At 46.6% G+C, this 19,682-nt stretch overlaps 1 protein-coding gene across 4 annotated transcripts in view; it reads left to right on the top strand.

Moving 5' to 3' along the window:
• bpgm (2,3-bisphosphoglycerate mutase) overlaps positions 1-18,675 on the top strand; it is a 59,848-nt gene extending 41,173 nt beyond the window's left edge. For all 4 annotated transcript variants that reach the window (XM_086010137.1, XM_086010139.1, XM_086010138.1 and 1 more), the window contains exon 3: positions 15,412-18,675. In XM_086010137.1, coding sequence (XP_085866263.1) covers positions 15,412-15,611 — 200 coding nt within the window. In that variant the 3' untranslated portion in view covers positions 15,612-18,675. The remainder of the gene's footprint in view (positions 1-15,411) is intronic.
• Positions 18,676-19,682: the final 1,007 nt, after the last annotated feature.

The raw sequence follows: 19,682 nt of genomic DNA, 5'->3' as shown, positions 1-19,682 counted from the left end.
GACGAACGCCGTTTCTCTCAAATTACTGGAGTTTTGGGAACGGCAGGCTGCCGCTTGGTTCGCCCAGGCCGAGGCTCAGTTTGCTCTCCGGGACATCACCGCGGACGACACGAAGTATTATTACGTCGTCTCTGCTCTCGGCAGCTCCACCGCGGCCAGAGTCGTGAGCCTGCTCGAGGACCCGCCGGAGCACCACAAATTTGCGACGCTGAGAACGCACCTCCTAGAGACTTTTGGACTAACTGAACCTGAGCACGCACGCCAGCTTCTCTCCCTACCCGGGCTTGGGGACTCCAAGCCCTCAGAACTGATGGACCACATGTTAACCCTCCTGGGCAAGCACAAGCCGTGCTTCCTCTTCAGAGAACTGTTCCTACAACAGCTGCCAGAGCAGGTACGGTCAGCTTTAGCGAACTCTCATATTAGTGATTTCCGCGCCTTGGCCAAGGAGGCCGACAAATTTTTCTCCGCCGGGCAACAGTACTGCGCGGCCATGCGGGGCCATGCCCCCACCGCCACAGCCCAATGGCAGCAGCCCCCAAGCATGTGCTTCTACCACGCGCAGTTCGGCCCCAACGCTAAAAAGTTGGCGAAACGCGAAGGCCCACTCATTAGCTACCATGGCTGTCGGCCGTTCAGGTAGTCTGTTATTCATTACGGACACTGACTCTGGATGTCATTTCCTCTGCGACATGGGTGCCCAGGTGAGCGTCCTGCCCGCGTCAACCGTAGACATACAGGGGGTGAAACCACGGCCCCGCCCTCGAAGCCGCCAATGGCAGTTCCATCCGTACTTTCGGGAAACGGAGCGTGACGCTGTGTTTTGGCGGGCAGCGTTTCGCTTGGGACTTTGTTACAGCAAAAGTGGCCACCCCCCTTCTCGGCGCTGACTTCCTCTGCGCCAATGGCCTTTTGGTGGATGTCAAGAACCGACGTCTCGTCAACGCTGAGGCTTTCAGTTCGCTCCCGTGTTCGCTCAGTGGTTCCGGCACGACGAAGTTGTCCAGCGCACTCTCGGCCTCCGACGAGTGTTCCCGCCTCCTCGCCGGGTTCCCGGACCTCACGAAGCCCACTTTCTCATCCGCCGCCACCAAGCACGGGCTAGAACACCACATCCCGACCACCGGTCCGCCTGTCTACACCCGCGCTCGGCGCCTCGACCCGGTGAAACTTGCCATCGCTAAAGCCGAGTTCGACACGATGGTGCGCCTCAGCATCATTCGCTGGTCGAACAGTCCGTGGGCCTCGCCCCTCCACATCGCACCGAAACCAGGCGGCGGTTGGCGCCCGTGCGGCGATTACCGGCGCCTCAACGACCCCCGACTGCTACCCGATTCCACACATCCAGGACTTTTCCGCTCGCCTGGCCGGGAAAGTTGTTTTCTCTAAAGTGGACCTCGTTCGGCCGCAGGACGTCCCGAAAACCGCGGTGATCACCCCGTTCGGGCTGTTCAAATTCTTCCGCATGCCATTTGGTCTCAAAAACGCCGCTCAGGCTTTTCAACGCCTAATGGACACCGTGTTGCGGGACCTGCCATTCCTGTTCGTCTACCTGGAGGACATTCTCATCGCCAGCGCCTCCAGGACGGAGCATGTGTCCCACCTCCGGACTCTCTTCGAACGCCTCAGCCAACACGGCCTAATCATCAATCCGGCCAAGTGCCAGTTTGGGCTGTCCTCGATCGACTTTCTCGGGCACCGCATCACTAAGGACGGGGCGGTGCCACTGCCGTCAAAAGTGGAGGCCGTGAAGGATTTTCCGCGACCCCTCACCATGAGGGCCCTGCAGGAGTTTTTGGGCATAGTGAACTTTTATCATCGCTTCGTTCCCCGGGCAGCCCAGCTTATGCGGTCCCTTGACGAGGCCCTCAAAGGCAAGCCCGCCAAGCTCGCCGTCGACTGGTCCGAGGAGATGGCCAATTTTTTCACTGACACGAAAAGGGCCCTGGCTAATGCGACCATGCTGGCGCATCCATTGCCCGATGCGCCGATCGCTCTCGCCACTGACTCTTCGGACAATGCTGTCGACGCCGTCCACGAACAGTGGGTCAACGGCACCTGGCAGCCGCTCGCCACCTTCAGCCGGCAGCTCTGCCCCAACGAGCGGAAGTACAGCACCTTCGATCGCGAGCTTCTCGGCCTCTACCTCGCCGTCCGACACTTCCGTTTCCTGCTGGAGGCCCGCCCGTTCACGGCGTTCGTGGACCACAAGCCGTTGACCTTCACCATAGCCAAAGTTTCCGAGCCGCGGTCGGCCCATCAGCAGTGCCAGCTTTCCTTCGTCTCCGAGTTCACAACGGACATCCAGTATGTGGCTGGGAAAAACAACCCTGTCGTCGACTGTCTCTCCCGGGCCATCGCCAGCGCCGTACATCTCTGCATCGACTACACCCGCATGGCGGCCGACCAGGCCTCTGACCCGGACGTCCAGGCCTACAGGACGGCTGTCACGGGCCTTCAGTTAGCGGATGTCGCGTTTGACGATGCCGGCACCACGCTCCTGTGCGACATCTCCGCTGGGGAGCCACGTCCCGTCATGCCCGACGGGTGGAGACAGCAGGCTTTCGACGCCGTCCATAGCCTTTCCCACCCGGGCAGGAAGCCGTCACAGAAGCTGGTGACGGCTAAGTTTGTCTGGCACGGGCTCAAGAAGGATGTTCGTGACTGGGCCAATACCTGCGAGGTATGCCAGCGCTCGAAAGTGCATCGCCATACTAAGGCCCCATTGGCGCCTTTCGCGGTGCCCGGGAAGCGGTTCGACCATGTTAACGTGGACCTGGTGGGGCCCCTGCCGCCCTCCCGCGGGTTCACCCACCTCCTCACGATGGTTGACAGAACCACCCGATGGCCGGAAGCCATCCCGCTGTCGTCAACAACATCCGCCGATGTGGCTCAGGCGTTCATCAACACTTGGGTCACCCGGTTCAGCGCCCCATCTGACGTCTCCTCCGACCGGGGTCCCCAGTTCACGTCGGAGCTCTGGAACGCAGTCGCCCAAGGCCTCTGGTTGAGACTCCACCGCACCACTGCATATCACCCTCAGGCTAACGGGCTGTGCGGATGTTTTGATCGCTCCATGAAGGCCGTGCTCCGGGCCAGCCTACGGGACGACAGTTGGATTGACAGACTCCCATGGGTCATGCTGGGACTCGGGGCCGCCCCCAAGGAGGACCTCCAGTCCTCATCCGCCGAGCTCGTCTACGGGCAGCCGCTGCGGGTTCCCGGGGATTTCGTCCCCAACGCCACGGACCCTTGGTCCGCGGCCCGTCAGCGGTCCGCCTCCTGGACAACGCCAGGGTTTTCGCGCCGGTACCCAAGTTGCAGCACGGTCTCCCTCAGTCCCACGTTCTGCCCGACCTTCGTGCGGCGGAGTACGTTTTCGTCCGCCACGACGCCCACCGGGGACCTCTTCACCCACCCTACGACAGACCATTCCACGTCCTGGAAGCCGGGGACAAGGCCTTCGAGGTGGATGTCGGTGGTAAGCCGGACTACATTTCCGTGGACCGTCTTAAGCTAGCCCACCTGGATCTGGACCGACCCGTTGGGTTGGCTCCGCCCCTGCGGCGGGGCTGACCTCCGGCTTCTGCACCCTCAGTCCACCACCGAGCGCCCGGGGACCCTCCTGCGACCGCATCCCCCCCCCCCCCCCCCCCGCCCCGGACTTAAGGAGCCGTTTTGCCCGTGTGAGCCGGGCCCCTCAACGACTGACATTGCCAGTTCTAGTGAATTCTGGGGGGATGTATGTGGCGGAGACCACATAGGGACAATAACACAATTCACTATGTATAGCCAATGTTGTTATCGCTCCACGTTATGTACGGAACTTGGTTGGGTTATCGGGGCAGGGTCCCTTTAAGAGTCGTCGATTGTGTGATGACGTCATAGCCCTGTGACGAGGCCGGGTCCCTCAGTCCATGCGGAGAGTTAATAAAGCTAACACGCGTTTTTCTTTGCTACTATGAAAGTCTCGCAGTGTTTATTTCCAACGACTCCTACAAGATGACTGGCAGTATTGCCTCGACACTCTAAGCTGCAGTGAAAACCACAGTTGCTATGTACAGTTCAAACCAATGCCAATCTGTTGAAGGTGGCCTGTTCTGAGAATCCATCCTCTCTGACATAAGAGAATGGAGTATGACTGGAGTGCCAGTGCTAAATCCAAACCACCTTATTTTTGCCAGGAACATAATTTTCTCCAACTGTCAGCCTGAGCTCAGTGCTGGCACCCTGACCTCGGTCAGAAGGTCGTGTGTTCAAGTCTCACTCCAGAGACTTGAGTACATAACCTAGGCTGATGATTCAGTGCAGTACTGAGGGATTGCTGCACTCGGGTGCTGTCTTTTCGATGAGATGTTAAACCAAGGCCCTACCTGCCCCCTCGGGTGGAAATAAGATCCCATGGCATTATTTGAAATGCAGCAGGGGAGTTCTGTGTCCTGGCCAATATTTATCTCTCAACCAGTATCAAAACTGATTTATCTGGTTATTTATTTAATTGCTGTTCATGGGACTTTGCTGTGCACAAAATGGTTGCTGCATTTCCCCATATATCAATAGTGATTACACTTAAAAATACTTCATGGTTATGAAGTGCTTTGGGATGTCCTGAGGTCATGACCGGTGCTATATTCTTTCTAACTGCATCAATGTAAAAAGTCACTTGGAATGCCAGTGACAATGCTTTGCACACTGCTCCTACTGGTAGAACACACACTCTCTCTCAGGTGGTTTCTCTAACCTGTCCCCTGTTTGCAGCAGTTCAAACAGTGAGTTATTGGGAAGTTGCATTTGGATATAGTAACTCTTGCCTGATGGTGTTCAGTGTAATTCTGTGACACTTGTAATTACAAGACTCAATCCTGAGAAAATTAACGACATATAAATTAAGAAAAAGCAGGGAAATGGTTTGAATATAATTGTACAGCACAGGAGGCCATTCAGCCCATCATGCCTGTGTTGGCTCTTTGAAAAAGCTATCTAATTAGTCCCACTCCCCTGCTCTTTCCTCTTAGCTCTGCAAATTTCTCCTTTTTGTTTTCATCCGTAGTTTGAGTAAAATTAACCTACACTGAAAAGAGTAGGCTAGTTTTTTTTATATATAAAATTGTTTTAGGTTTTGACTTGGTGTGCTATAGTAAAACTATTAATGCTTGAGTAACTTTTATTACTGTTAATGTGTTCAGAATCACAGTACAAGCTGAAAATAAATGTGGTTGTCCCAAGGAGATGGGAGCTTCTCCGAACATGCTGTCAACCGAAGGGTTGGCCTTGATTTGTAATCAGCCCACAGTATTTTTCCTCTTTGCTGAAAAATCTTGAGGGGTTCCAGGATGACGGCTAACTAGTTCCAGGGCAATAAAATGATAGAGGCCTTTTATGGAAGTAACATGTTCTTCTGATCAGTGTTCTCGAAATATTGTACAGTGTGTTCTACTGGAAGTATTTAAGTACCTTGCTCGGTTGCAGCAAAACCTACATAATTATTTCTGTGGATTACATGCAATGTGCATTTATTGTCCATTTGTGTGGATGTAGGTTTATTAAAGTTGGGTTAGTTGGTCTCTACTGGTATAGCAGTAGTGGGGTTACAATTGGTCACAGAACCCCTTGATAAGGGAGACAAAATATCAGAGGGTTTCAGCTCTTGATCCAGTGGCCTGTGCCGGAAAGAGTGCTTATGTTGATGCTCTTGCCTCAGTTGTCTGAGTTTTTACTGTGAATGTCAGCAGACTGTGCCCGAGTAGATTTTAGGGGTGTATTCTCCCTCTGATATGATGCCTGTTGTGCCGACAGGCAGGTACAGGAAACTTTGGTTTATCCGGAGGTTAACTGTCTGGAATGCTCGATCCACCGGCAAAAATCAGGAACCGTTTCGTTAGGGTTTTTTTTCTTCTCGTTGCTTTTTTTTCACCAGTCAGGCTCTGCAAGGTCTCGCTGTTGCTAAGCTACAGAGATGCTTGCAAGGTACGGCCGACTGTTTAGAAGCTGTTCAGGGTTTGTTGCCAGATACGGAGCTCAAAGCTCCGTATGTTTCAACATTAGCGCTGGTTTGTCCGGCAGTTTTGATGGGACGGCAACAGCTCGGTCCCGTCGGTGCCGGATATCACAAAGTTTCCTGTAGTTGGTTGTTTGAGTTCCACAGATGCTTGTGGTTCAGCCCCTTTAGAGGTTGCAAGTGTTGAGAGAATCTTGTGATCCACAAAATATTCAATCTTCTGGAGGAGAGCATGTTTAAATCTCAGACAATTAGCGGTACCGAGGGCTTCCTCTGCTCAAATTGACTGAGGAAATATCATTTGAGGATTTCTCTCTCTATGCAATTATTAAAGTCATGGGTTTCCCATTATGTTTGATCATCACAGTAGTTGGGTGTCGAAGAGGCACTGCTTTGCAACTGCAACGTTGGTCAGCTCTGATGCAGCTGGTTACCTCCGTGTTGGTTTTGACTTGTTTTTCCCCTTTTTTAAAAAAACACAAGGCTTTCAGAATTGGATGTAGAGGAGGATTGTGTAATATTCAGCACGGCTTGTGCCTTCTGTCAGACCTGACATAGCATTCATTTTAGGGTGTCACCATCCCTTCAATGCATGCTGTAGGCCTTGTCAATCTTGGAAGTAATAATAATCAACTTTATTGTCATTGTTAGTGCACAAGTGCAGTACAACGAAATGTAGGCTTGCGGCTCCCGAGAGTGTACATTTAGATTAAGACATTTAAACATTCAACATTCATTTGGCTTGTAATACATTAACATAAACATAACCATAATAAAGTGCATGGGCAGATGTGCAGGCTTTAGAGTTTATTTGTGGAGTTCAGTAGGATGACAGCCCTGGGAAAGAAGCTGTTCCTAAATCTGGTCGTTCGGGTGCGAATGCATCTGTAGCGTCTCCCAGATGGCAGGAGGGCGAACAGACTGTGGGTAGGGTCTTTGATGATGGTCCGTGACCTCCGTAAACAGCGTTTCTGGTATATGTGCTCTATGGCCGATAGCCGGGTGCCGGTAATGCGTTGGGCAGTTTTGACTACCCGCAGCAGGGCTTTCCGGTCATAGTAGCTACAGCTGCCATACCATACTGTGATACAGTTCGTCAGGATGCTCTCTATTGTGCAGCGGTAAAAGTTAGAGAGGATCAGGGGTGAGAGGTTACATCCCTTCAACCTCCTTAGGAAATATAGGCGCTGCTGGGCCTTCTTCACCAGAGAGGAGGTATTGAGGGACCAGGAGAGGTCTTCTGTGATGTGGACTCCGAGGAACTTAAAGCTGTCCACCCTTTCCACCACAGCCCCATGGATGTGGATGGGGGTGTGACTTCCGCCTTTAGACTTCCTGAAGTCCACAGTGATTTCTTTGGTTTTCTTGATGTTAAGGGCCAGGTTGTTATCGGCGCACCACTTCACGAGATGCTGGGCCTCCTCCCTGTAGGCTGACTCATCGTTGTTGGTGACCTGGCCTACTACCGTGGTATCATCCGCGTTTGGTATGGCCTGGATTCACTCAGCCGTATGTAGTTTGGGAGGCCTTGAGTTTTGTTTGATCTTGATGAGCATGGACAGATTTGTGTTCCATTAGCTTTTTAAAAAAAAAAAAATAATCTGCTGTATACTCTGTACAGAATAAAGTCTCATGTGAATCATATTGTTCTTGGCCTGGAATCTTTACTATGCTTTAATGTATGTGGTCTGACGGTGTCGGAGTAAATTGTGGGGCTACAGCTGAAAATTAATTTTAAAATGTATTCTGCACTGACCTGTTTCACCATAAGAAGTGGCCTTTGTATGTCCCACGTGATTCTCTACTTGCTTGCTAGTTTCATTAGCCATGCCACTGAACAATGGTTGGTATGTAGTCTGGGTGGAAAATGAGGCAGAATAACAAGAAAATAAGAGGGAAGCACCTGCTTAAGTGCCAAAGTAATTGTTAGGCTACAAGCCCAACAAGCTAATATGTTCCACTGCCTGTGTGACTTGGGTTTACATTCATGGCAATCACTCAGTTGCCTTCCAGCATGTTAGTGTGAAGTTTTCATATTGTGCTCTTTAATCTTTCTGCACGTTGTTACTCTTCCATTCATGTCTGTACATGTCAACTCACCAGGTTAATGAAGTTCTCTTTGACCAATTTTGAGTGATTTTCCAATATGGAACAATAGCTGAAGCTAAAATAACAGAAAACGCTGGAAAAACTCAGCAGGCCAGGCAGCATCCGTGGAGAGAGAAACAGTTAACGTTTCAGGTCGAAGACCCTTCGTCAGAACTGGAAAAAAGCAGGAAATGGAGCAGATCTTAAAGCAAGTTTAGGGGCTGGGAAATGGGGGAGGGGATGAAAGAACAAAAGGGGAAGGTCTGTGATAGGATGGAAGGCAGGAGAAGTAAAGAGGCATAAAGAGATATTCAAGGCAAGAGGAGATTATAATGGGACAGGTTAAGAAACAAAGGATGGCTCTAGATGAAGTGTGAATTGCGCTGGCAGAATGAAAGACAGCTGCCATGTGGGAGGGGGGAAAAAAGCAGTGTGGATAAAAAATATAAATATGATAGGGGCCGAGGTTATGATCTGAAATTGTTGAACTCTATGTTGAGTCCGGAGGGCTGTAAAGTGCCTAATCGAAAGATGAGGTGCTGTTCCTCGAGCTTATGCTGAGCTTCCGTGAAACAATGCAAGAGGCCAAGGACGGTGAGGTCTGAGTGGGAATGGAGTGGTGAATTAAAGTGACAGGCGACCGGAAGCTCGGGGTCCCCCTTACGGACTGAATAGAGGTGTTCCGCAAAGCGGTCACCCAATCTGCGTTTGGTCTCCCCAATGTAGAGGAGACCACATCATGAGTAGCGAATACAGTTTACTTGTACTTCTTGCAATTTAGTATATTGCTGTTTCACCTGGAAGGGGTGTTTGGGGGCCTGGACAGTGGGAAGGTGGGTGGTATAAGGGCATGTGTTGCATCTCCTGCGCTTGCACGGGAAGGTGCCAGGCGAAGGGGAGCTGAAGCTAGTTGCCTTCAGCCATACAAAAGTGTGCTGCCTATTCCAATCTTGCTATAATGTTTGCTACTGAATGCATGTCACTCCTCATTGATCAGTTTTTCTAGCCGATGGCCAGTATCCTCCTAGACACTATTTTAAAGTACCTAGCTTCCTTTTCTGTACTTTCATCAGGGTCAAGCTCTGCATCATACTGAATGTTGACTCTACGCTAGCCTCAAACACTGAACCTTTCAGAGTCATTGTAACCCCTCTCCTTCTCCACTGTAGTTTCCATAGTCGGTCAAGAGTGCTTTTAACTAGAGCAAAATTGGTTAATTTCTTTCCTTCCCCTTTGCTGGGAATACAGCTTCTTGGGTTTATAAACTTGTATACCGCTGCCACCTACTTGCCATCCGTGTTCAAAAAGTGTAACATCCCCACCGACACCTGGGAATCCCTGGCTCAAGACCGCACAAAGTGGAGGCGAAGCACCCGGGAAGGCGCAGAATACCTCGAGTCTCTTCGCTGGGAGCAAGCAGAAGCCAAGCGCAAGGAGCGCACGTCAACCCAAGCACCCCTTCAACCCACCGTCTGCCCCACCTGTGACAGAGACTGTAAGTCTCGCATTGGACTCATCAGTTTTTTTTTAATTCATTGATGGGATGTGGGCGTCGCTGGCTGGCTAGGCCTGCATTTAGTGCCCATCCTAATTGCCCTTGAGAAGATGGTGGTGAGCCGCCGCCTTGTACCGCTGCAGTCCATATGGTGTAGGTACACCCACAATGCTGTTAGGAAGGGAGTTCCAGGATTTTGGCCTAGCGACAGTGAAGGAACGGCGATACAGGTCCAAGTCAGGATGGTGTGTGGCTTGGAGGGGAACTTGTAGGTGGTGATGTTCCCATGCGTCTGCTGCCCTTGTCCTTCTAAGTGGTAGAGGTCGTGGGTTTGGAAGGTGCTGTTGAAGGAGCTTTGGCGAGTTGCTGCAGTGCATCTTGTAGATGGTACATACTGCAGCCACAGTGCGCCGGTGGTGGAGGGAGTGAATGTTGAAGGTGGATAGAGTGCCAATCAAGCGGGTTGCTTTATCCTGAATGGTGTCGAGCTTCTTGAGTGTTGTTGGAGCTGCACTCATCCAGGCAAGTGGAGAATATTCCATCACACTCCTGACTTGTGCCTTGTAGATGGTGGAAAGGCTTTGGGGAGTCAGGAGGTGAGACACTCGCCGCAGAATTCCCAGCCTCTGGCCTGCTCTTGTAGCCACAGTATTTATATGGCTGGTCCAGTTCAGTTTCTGATCAATGGTAACCCCCAGGATGTTGATAGTGGGGGATTCAGCGATGGTAATGCCATTGAATGTCAAGGGGAGATGGTTAGAGTCTTGCTTGTTGGAGATGGTCATTGCCTGGCACTTGTGTGGTGCGAATGTTACTTGCCACTTGTCAGCCCAAGTCTGAATGTTGTCCAGGTCTTGCTGCATATGGACACAGACTGCGTCAGTATCTGACGAGTCTCAAATGGTGCTGAACAGTGTGCAATCATCAGCGAACATCCCCACTTCTGACCTTATGATGGAGGGAAGGTCATTGATGAAACAGCTGAAGATGGTTGGGCCTAGGACACTGCCCTGAGGAACTCCTGCAGTGATTGAGATGAATGACCTCCAACAACCACAGCCAACTTCCTTTTGTGCTAGGTATGATTCCAACCAATGGAGAGTTTTCCCCTTGATTCCCATTGACTTCAGTTTTTCTAGGGCTCCTTGATGCCACACTCGATCAAATGCTGCCTTGATGTCAAGGGCAGTCACTCACCTCACCTCTTGAGTTCAGCTCTTTTGTCCATGTTTGGACCAAGGCTGTAATGAGGTCAGGAGCTGAGTGGCCCTGGCGGAACCCAAACTGGGTGTCAGTTAGCAGGTTATTGCTGAGTAAGTGCCGCTTGATAGCACTGTCGATGACACCTTCCATCACTTTGCTGATGATTGAGAGTAGACTGATGGGACGGTAATTGGCCGGGTCGAATTTGTCCTGCTTTTTGTAGACAGGACATACTTGGGCAATTTTCCACATTGCTGGGTAGATGCCAGTGTTGTAGCTGTACTGGAACAGCTTGGCTAGGGGCGCAGCAAGTTCTGGAGCACGAGTCTTCAGTACTATTGCCGGAATGTTGTCAGGGCCCATAGCCTTTGCAGTATCCAGTGCCTTCAGCCGTTTCTTGACGTCACGTGGAGTGAATTGAATGGGCTGAAGACTGGCATCTGTGATGCTGGGGACCTCAGGAGGAGGCCGAGATGGATCATCTACTCAGCACTTCTGGCTGAAGATAGTTGCAAATGCTTCAGCCTTGTCTTTTGCACTCACGTGCTGGGCTCCACCATCATTGAGGATGGGGATATTTTTGGAGCCGCCTCCTCCTGTTAACTGTTTAATTGTCCACCCCCACTCACGACTGGATGTGGCAGGACTGCAGAGCTTTGATTTGATCCGATGGTTGTGAGATCGCTTAGCTCTGTCTATCGCATGTTGCTTCCGTTGTTTGGCATGCAAGTAGTCCTGTGTTGTAGCCTCACCAGGTTGACACCTCATTTTTCGGTATGCCTGGTGCTGTTCCCGGCATGCTCTCCTGCACTCTTTGTTAAACCAGGGTTGATCTCCCGGCTTGATGGTAATGGTAGAGTGAGGGATATGCCGGGCCATGAGGTTGCAGATTGTGGTTGAATACAATTCTGCTGCTGCTGATGGCCCACAGCGCCTCATGGATGCCCAGTTTTGAGTTGTCAGATCTGTTCGAAATCACCTGAACTCATTTTTAATGTGGAAGCAAGTCATCCTCGGTTCAGAGGGACTGCCTAAGAAGATGATGATCAGTGTACTCCTTTTTCAATCTCCTTTCACCTTTCTGTACTATTCTGGGAGATAGTTAGTTATTACTGGTAAACTCTGGAGCTTTGCAGCATGTTATACTTTTGGTACCCTTTTTCTGAATTTTACATATACTTTGTTTTATATCTATGAATAGCTTAAGTGTTTGGAGAGACACATACAGTGCTCCAGCCAAAATTTTAAGTACTTGGATTATTTGTTGTAGTTTCGATGTTTATTCATCCCATCACTGGAGGTTTTTGGGGGGTAAAAACCAAAGCTAGTGCTATACCATATGGTATGTTTGATAGAGCTGCATCAGGTGATGGAATTTAGACCTTTCTTTTGAAGGATGGTGTTTTGTATTTAATCAAAAGCTAGCAATGATGTGATTAAGTTTACAGGATTTTTTGTTTAAACGTGATTATATAGTTTTGCAGTAGTTGGCTTGTTCTGGCAGGCTTGGCTCTGAAGGACGGTTTAGTAAAATTTGGCAACGTATCGGCATTAGAGGCATGCATGGTGGTGGATAAGCATGCCTCTGAAATTCACAAAGCTTTTCAACCATTCTGGTGTCCAGTTTATGTATCTTTGAAGGGTAAATAGGTGTCCTTTGCCATTCCAACAAATTGTTTTACAACCTGCTTTAAAGTTAGAATGAACAAATTATTTTTCGGTAATGGGGAACCAAAAGATTTTCCTTTTTTAAAATTCCTCAAATTCCTGAGAACAGAAATTAGCCGGTAAATTATGATGCCATAATTTAATTGCTTTGAGGCTGATATATATGCTGTACTTTTTTAAAAGTTTGTTTTCTAACACTGGCTCTGGAGCACCCCTGATTGAGGCTGATACTATCTCATGGGATTTTTTTTCCTCCGACATTGCTGCAGTCCTAATGGAAAGGAGTTTCCACAATGAAATTCCGTTCAACCTCATGGCAATCATTCTGGTCAGGGTTTCCCAGGACAAGTTCTCTCACTTCATGCTGAAATAGTACAGGTGGTCCCAGGCTTTTCCTCTGACCCAATTTTAGCAGGAACCGCCAAAATTGTTTTACAATTTGTTGTATGGTGTGACTGAAATTTAACTAGTTCGGGTTGCTGGAAATTTTAATAATTTGCGAGTAGACTTGGGTAGAACAGATGAGAATAGCATCAGGTTTAAAATCAAAGATCTTGCAACTGTCTGTTTTCACTCTTAAGTAGTTTCAATGGGCCGGATTTTTCTCTCAGCGGTGAACAAGGAGCGCCAGCCATTCATTACACTTGCACTTGTCCAGACTGCTGAGAGTTTGCATTAGTACTGTAAATTAGACAGCCAAAAACAGTGCAGCGCCCTCCACAGGGGACCTGTGATCAGACAAGCCACTGTGTATCCCATTAACCAAATTAGATTGAAGAATCGTTAATGAGCAGCACAGTCTAAACCAGAAAGTGTCAGAATATTTAATTCAATGTCAAATCAGGTGTGAAAAGTGAAAGAAATGGAATTGAGAGATGGCTCAAAGTAAAAAATTTTAAATCTCCAACAATTAAAAATCTAAAGGAATGAGACACCACATTTGTAAAAGTTAATTTTCAGTGCTAGAGAGGTTGTTTGGTAGAAATTAAGACTTATCATGCCGTTAATTTACTTGCACTGGAATGGCCAAGCCCTAACTCAGCAAGATACCATTATAGCGCAGCTTCTGGAGGAGCAGGGCAATTCAGACAGCAACTTCCTGATTTCCGCATTTAACTGCATGTGCGGTTGCTGGAAATTGCTGACCTATTTATACTTAATAATGAGCGCTATTAGCCTCACTGTTATTTCTGTAGCAAAATCTGGCCCAGTTACTATCCATTGAAGTATTTTTTTTCAATTTATAAGTGTAGCAGTTTAATTTGAGTTATATTTTGTTACTTTAATGTTTTATGTTGATCAGGATTGCAAATAATCGTTTAACCGCTCTGGCAATCAGCCTCAAAGACTAGGTAATTCAGCGTTATTCGCAGTTCTATTGCAGGTTTGCCCTGTTTGAACTTTGTGGGCTTGGAGTGTTGTAAAGGGCTGTTCTTAGTTCTGGATAAATCCTAAATCAATACCAAGATCTGTTACTATCTGCAGTTTGACTATGTTGCCTTTTGAGGCTGCATGGTGTGCAACTATAGTACTAGTGGAAACAAAATGTTTGGGCACACCAGTTTTAAACCAGGATTTCTAATCTTGGGTCAGAGTGCTAAAAGTTAACCAAAAATACTTTTCCAAATTTGGAGGGGGATAGTTGCATTTTTATTGGGAACCCGGAAGCTGTTGTCTCCGGTCTCCGCCACTGACTCCATTCCCTAGCCACTGACTCCATTCCTCTAGCTGGCAACTGTCTGAGGCTGAACCAGACCGTTGCATCTTTGGCCCGATTTGAGATTCCAACCACATCTGTGCTATCACCAACACTGCCTTTTTCCACATCTAACATCGCATGACTCCGCCCCTGCCTGAGCTCATCTGCAAGCAGAAACCCTCATCCATGCCTTTGTTACCTCTAGACCGACTACTCCAACACTCTCCTGGCCAGCCTCCCATCGCCACCCTCCATAAACTGGAGCTCATCCAAAACTCTGCTGCCCGTATCCTAACTCGCACCAAGTTCCGTTCACCCATCACCCCTGTGTTCGCCAACCTACATTGGCTCCTGTCTGGCAACACCTCAATTTTAAAATTCTCATCCTTGTTTTCAAATCCCTCCATGACATTGCCCATCCCTATCTCTCTAACCTTCTCCAGTCCTACAATCCTCAGGGATCCTTGCACTCTTCCAATTCTGGCCTCTTGCACATCCCTGATTTTAATTGCTCCACGATTGGCGGCTGTGCTTTCAGCAGCCTAGGCCCTAAACTCTGGAGTTCCCTCCCTAAACATCTCTGCTTCTCTACCTCTCTCTGCTCCTTTAAGACATTCCTTAAAATCTACTTCTTTGATCAAGCCTTTTGGTCAGTTGTCCTAAAATCTCCTATGTGGCTCAGAGTCAAATTTTGTTAACGCTCCTGTGAAGCGCCTTGGGACGTATTAACTACATTAAAGGCGCTATATAAATGCTTGTCGTCATGTATAAATATATTCCTTTCATTTTGTGACTTTTTTACCATAATAAAATCTTTACCTATTGAGACAGGATTATGTGGTTAATTTTTGATTGTGAAAGTTACCATGTAATTGAATTACTGTTTCTCATCATATTTATATGGCTGTATAACCTTTTCCCTATTGTATTCAACTTGGATTAATAGTGGTGGTTTTTAAACAGCAGATTGTTATTGGAGCAATTGCCCTTAATTGCAGACATGAATCACACACAGACCAATAGAGATTCAGTGCCAAGTTCTTTGAGGTGCCACTAAAAATAGTTCCACTTGGATCACTTGATTGCCTTTTTTGGTACTGTAGTTACCTAGTATACATAGTACTACTGTAGAGCTTTGCAAAGGTTTTCTTGTAGTAATCCAGTATTCTCAAACTTGCCTCATATCGAGGAAATCCTGAGGATTTCCATCATTTTTCAAGTTACTACTTCCTAATCGACTTTTTTGTATTTTTTTTCCAGGTATCCCAGATGATGAAATAGTTAATCTCACCGTGCCTACTGGGGTGCCAGTTCTCTTGGAACTGGACGAGAGCCTTCATCCAGTTAAACGACATGAATTTCTGGGTGATCAGCAGGCCATTCAGGCGGCTATCGAAAAGGTGGAGGAGCAGGGCAAAGCAAAAGCTCCAGGAAAGTGTGCACCCGCTGTTGCCCATTAACTCTCCTTGTATGGCTTTGAAGGAGAGAGGTGTAATTAGAAACAGTTTGAAAAATATTTGGAGAGGAAGTTTATTTTGTTTGGAACCCTCTGTGTAGGTTTGCTGCAATTGGTGAGAATATCCTAGGTTTGGCACTGGTGAAGTATGTTGGACTTTATTTGCTGCTTTGCACTAATGTCTTGAAAATAATTTATTTAAAAAGCTAAAAATACATATGTCTTCATACACTGGAAGATAGTTTCAGTATTGTGTATCAAACATTCTTCTAGTAAAATACAAGGCAAAATTAAAGGAGTGTCAATTTATAGTTTGTAATTTAAGTTGTATTATATGTCCTTGGCGAAGTCCTGCTATGTTGGGTAGGGATTGCAGGAGGTACCTTTGGACTAGGATTTAATGTTTTTTGTGGTCATCATGCTGAGGGATGTTGGTGCTGCGGAGTGGAGCAATGTCAGCATCGGGTGTTCTCGGGTCCGCTGTAGCACAGCTAGATTCAACAGTGTATCTCAACCCCAAACTCGGCAGAGCACCCATTAGTGTGGTTTTTTTTTGGCATTTCTTATTGAATGAGATTGCCAATTGGTGCTGTAGACCCATGCGCCCATTAAGCACTGGATTGACACTGCCCAAACTCACTTTACATGGAACCCTTAAAGCCAGCAGACAGAAGGAACTTTTTTTTAAATTCCATCAATCTGTGCTGGATTTGAGCCTTTGGCCCAGAGGTGAATAATCGGTGCTCTAACCCATCCACTTCCCCAAAATGCTTACTGCATCATTTATTGATTGTCAACCCTAATTTAAAACTGTGTACGTACTAAAATTGTTTTCCAAGAAAAAATGGGGTAAAAAATTAATTTTCTTGTCCTAATCAGGCCCAAAATAGTCTTTAATTTAAAAAAAAAAAACTGAGGGAAGTGATGGGATAATAAGTAATCAGTAACGATGTACTGTTCCTCTAGGAATCCTGAAAGTGACTGAACATTTTGAGACTTCCCTGAAAAAATGGCTCACAAATAAGACATTGCAGTACAGATGTAGACCTTTTTTATACTGCTGTATGCCTCCAGTTTTTTTTTAACTGGGGAAACAAGAATTCTTAAGAGGCCTTGTCTCTTGAGATGTTAACCATGAATTAATGGCTATTTGAAGTATTTATAATATGATCGATGTAAACTAGCTAACCGCATCAATGGAAATTCATTAGAAAACAGTGCAGAATATTACTGATTAAATGGGGAATACTTGATGCTATAGAAATCTTGAGGGGGGGGGGGTGGAATGTGAACCCTGAAGTGTAGGAGAATGCTACTGTACTATGGTCTGCAGGCTAATGGAACCACTGCATTTTTACTTTTTGGAGTTTACAGTACCAATTTGTTTTGATGTTAGTGTTATGAAACTGTAGACATTTTCTTTGAGTTTTATGTTACTTTCAAATGGTTAGAAATAGAGAAATAGCATTTTCCATTATCATATTATAACAGTCAAGTGTTAAGATTTAAAATACTGAGCATATTCATACCTCCTGTGTTTTCCTAGTATTTAAATGGAAAAACAGAGGCTTGCCTCCACCCATGGCTCAGTTGAGTTTACCCCATGAGGTGCTGAGCTGTACAGCCCAGGATAGCCCTGGGTTTGCTGCTTGATTTGTGCTGAGTTGGCCCATCTTGGTAGAGGTAGTGGTGGGCATGCCACAATGGGACCCTGCATCCCTTGATTAGGGAGAGGAAATTTTAGCTGAGGTTCCCCCTCCTGATTGCTATCCAGCGACCCATGTTGAAATTGTCGTCTTTACATCCACCGAGTGAGACTCGTTGACACCCAGTTGAGGCGGATGCAAGATCAATGGGCACTTGGGTGAAGGACTACTCGTGCTCATTTAACTGTACCCCAGCAAGGAGTTGATGCTTTTGGGGCAGAGGGGCAAGTGTAGCGTTAATTCCATGAATAATGAAGTGTTAGCCAATGGATAGCTTATGAAGGTGGATATACAATGCATCGTACTATTTTTGTTTGGTGCACTTCTAATTGGTGGTGGCAAGGGATGGAACCTTGTATTGTACTGTTGGTTGAATGATGTCATGGGCTTTCAGGTTCTATGTTATTGCCTTCCTTCATTGCTGTTTCACTAAATTATACTACATGAACTGTCCACGTCCTGTCTGCTGAATAAAAGTAAAACAAATTTGAACAGTTGACCTGTGTGCTATGTAACTGGCCTAATAATCCAGTGAACGGGAGTTCAAATTCCGCCATGGCAGTTTGAGAATTTGCTTTCAGTTTAAAGAAAAATCTGGCTGGCATCAGTAAAAGTGGCATGAAAAGCTGTTGGATTGTGGGTTTAAAAACCTAAATGTCCTTTATAGGGAAGGAAAGGTGCCATTATTACCTGGTCTGGCCCATATGTGACTGCCGTCTGAAGTGGCCTAGCAAGTCATGCCATTGTATCAAACCGCTACAAAAAAATGAGAAAGCCGGCACCTACACCACACAGACTGCAGTGGTTCAAGAAGAAGGCCCACCGTAACCGTCTCAGGATGACTATGGATAGACAGTAAATGCCAGCCTTGCCAATGATGTCCACATTCCGAGAATGAATAAAAACATGTCCTTTTTAACAATACAAGTATAAAGAACAGTTTTACTGGCCTTCTGTCTAAGGCAGTCGTTTAGTTTTCCAATTTGGTTGATATGTAAAAGTTTGCAGTATTATCGGAACCATTCAGTTGACTTTCAGTCTCCATTGCAATTATCTTCAGTATATTCTGTAGATACCATGAATAACATTTCAATCTGTATATGCTAGTTTAAATGTATTTTACTTTTATAAGTACTGTATATGAAAATATTGAATACTGAAGATGGTTAACCTACTTTCTGGTGTTTGGGGGATATTATAGCATCAAAATTATTACAATATAATTTTGTATAATATGTGTAATCTATTTTATGTCCTTGTATTTGTCATAATACTATGTTCACTGACAATCTTTTGTGTAGTCCATTATATCTTTAATGTTTGCATGTACAAAAAGTAAATTTAGAAAATTGTTTGGACAAATTCATTTATACCTTTTTATACCCCTGAAAGTAGTAATCTTTCTAATCTAATGTTGCAGATTAACCACTAAATTCAACCATCCTTTACTCTTGAGTGAGAAGCCTAGTGGATTAGGTTACAGCAATGTAACTCATTTTCTGGCCTGCACTTCCTTTAAGCATGGCGCAGCACTGGGAGTGCCAAATTTACTCATGGTTTTTTCAGTTGCATTTGGTTACTGTTTTAGTACAAGATACTGAAAAGATCATGGGTCAGAATTTGCGGTTGGTATGACGGCGTACTCCGAGGACGCCATCATAACATCTTTTTGAAATGGACAGTGAGTCTGGGATTTGCACATATTCTAAATCCGACTTGACAGATGATCCGCGCCAGCATTGAAATCCTAATTGCTGGCGCAGATTTGGGCCAACTGCATATGAAAATTTTACGGCTAGGTTTGCACAGCGTAAGGGGATATCGTCAATAATAAATCATCATTTTTATTTATACATACTGTATTGGAATTAAAAAAAAAAAAAAAAAAAGTATGTTGAGCTGCAAATATCTCTGATCATTTTTAAGAGTACAATTCTGTCACCAGACCAATTTAATTTCTCCAAATAACGTTGCTTCTGTTTCCTGATTGGAGCACCGGCCCACATGATCCCAGGTACGCTTATGCACACAGTGCGCCCCTGGGATCTATGGGCCAATACGCTGTGCTCATCTCTGCAGCGTCTGACAGCAACTTTTCGTTTGGGGTCTCTCAACAGGTAAGTGCACATTTGGTTCAGATGCAGGTGATTACATCGCCAACTGCAAAATCCTGGCCCATATTCTTATTTCTGATAACTTCTACATTGAATGCCGAATGTCTGTCCAGTATGCAGTCTCTTTTGCATCAGAAAAGTGGCTATGTTCTAGCAGATCATGTTGTATCTGCAGTTGCCCACATTTCAGAGAAATTCACAATGTAAAGCATGGAGATGGTTGAGTGACTTGAGCTATATAGATGCAAATCTTTT

The sequence above is a fragment of the Somniosus microcephalus genome, chromosome 17 (genome assembly GCF_052327205.1).
Source record: "Somniosus microcephalus isolate GS21.2 chromosome 17, FLI_Smic_1.0, whole genome shotgun sequence".
Lineage (NCBI taxonomy): Eukaryota > Metazoa > Chordata > Chondrichthyes > Squaliformes > Somniosidae > Somniosus > Somniosus microcephalus.
The sequence above is the reverse complement of the archived record's forward strand: the minus strand, read 5'-3'. Positions and strand labels throughout refer to the sequence as shown.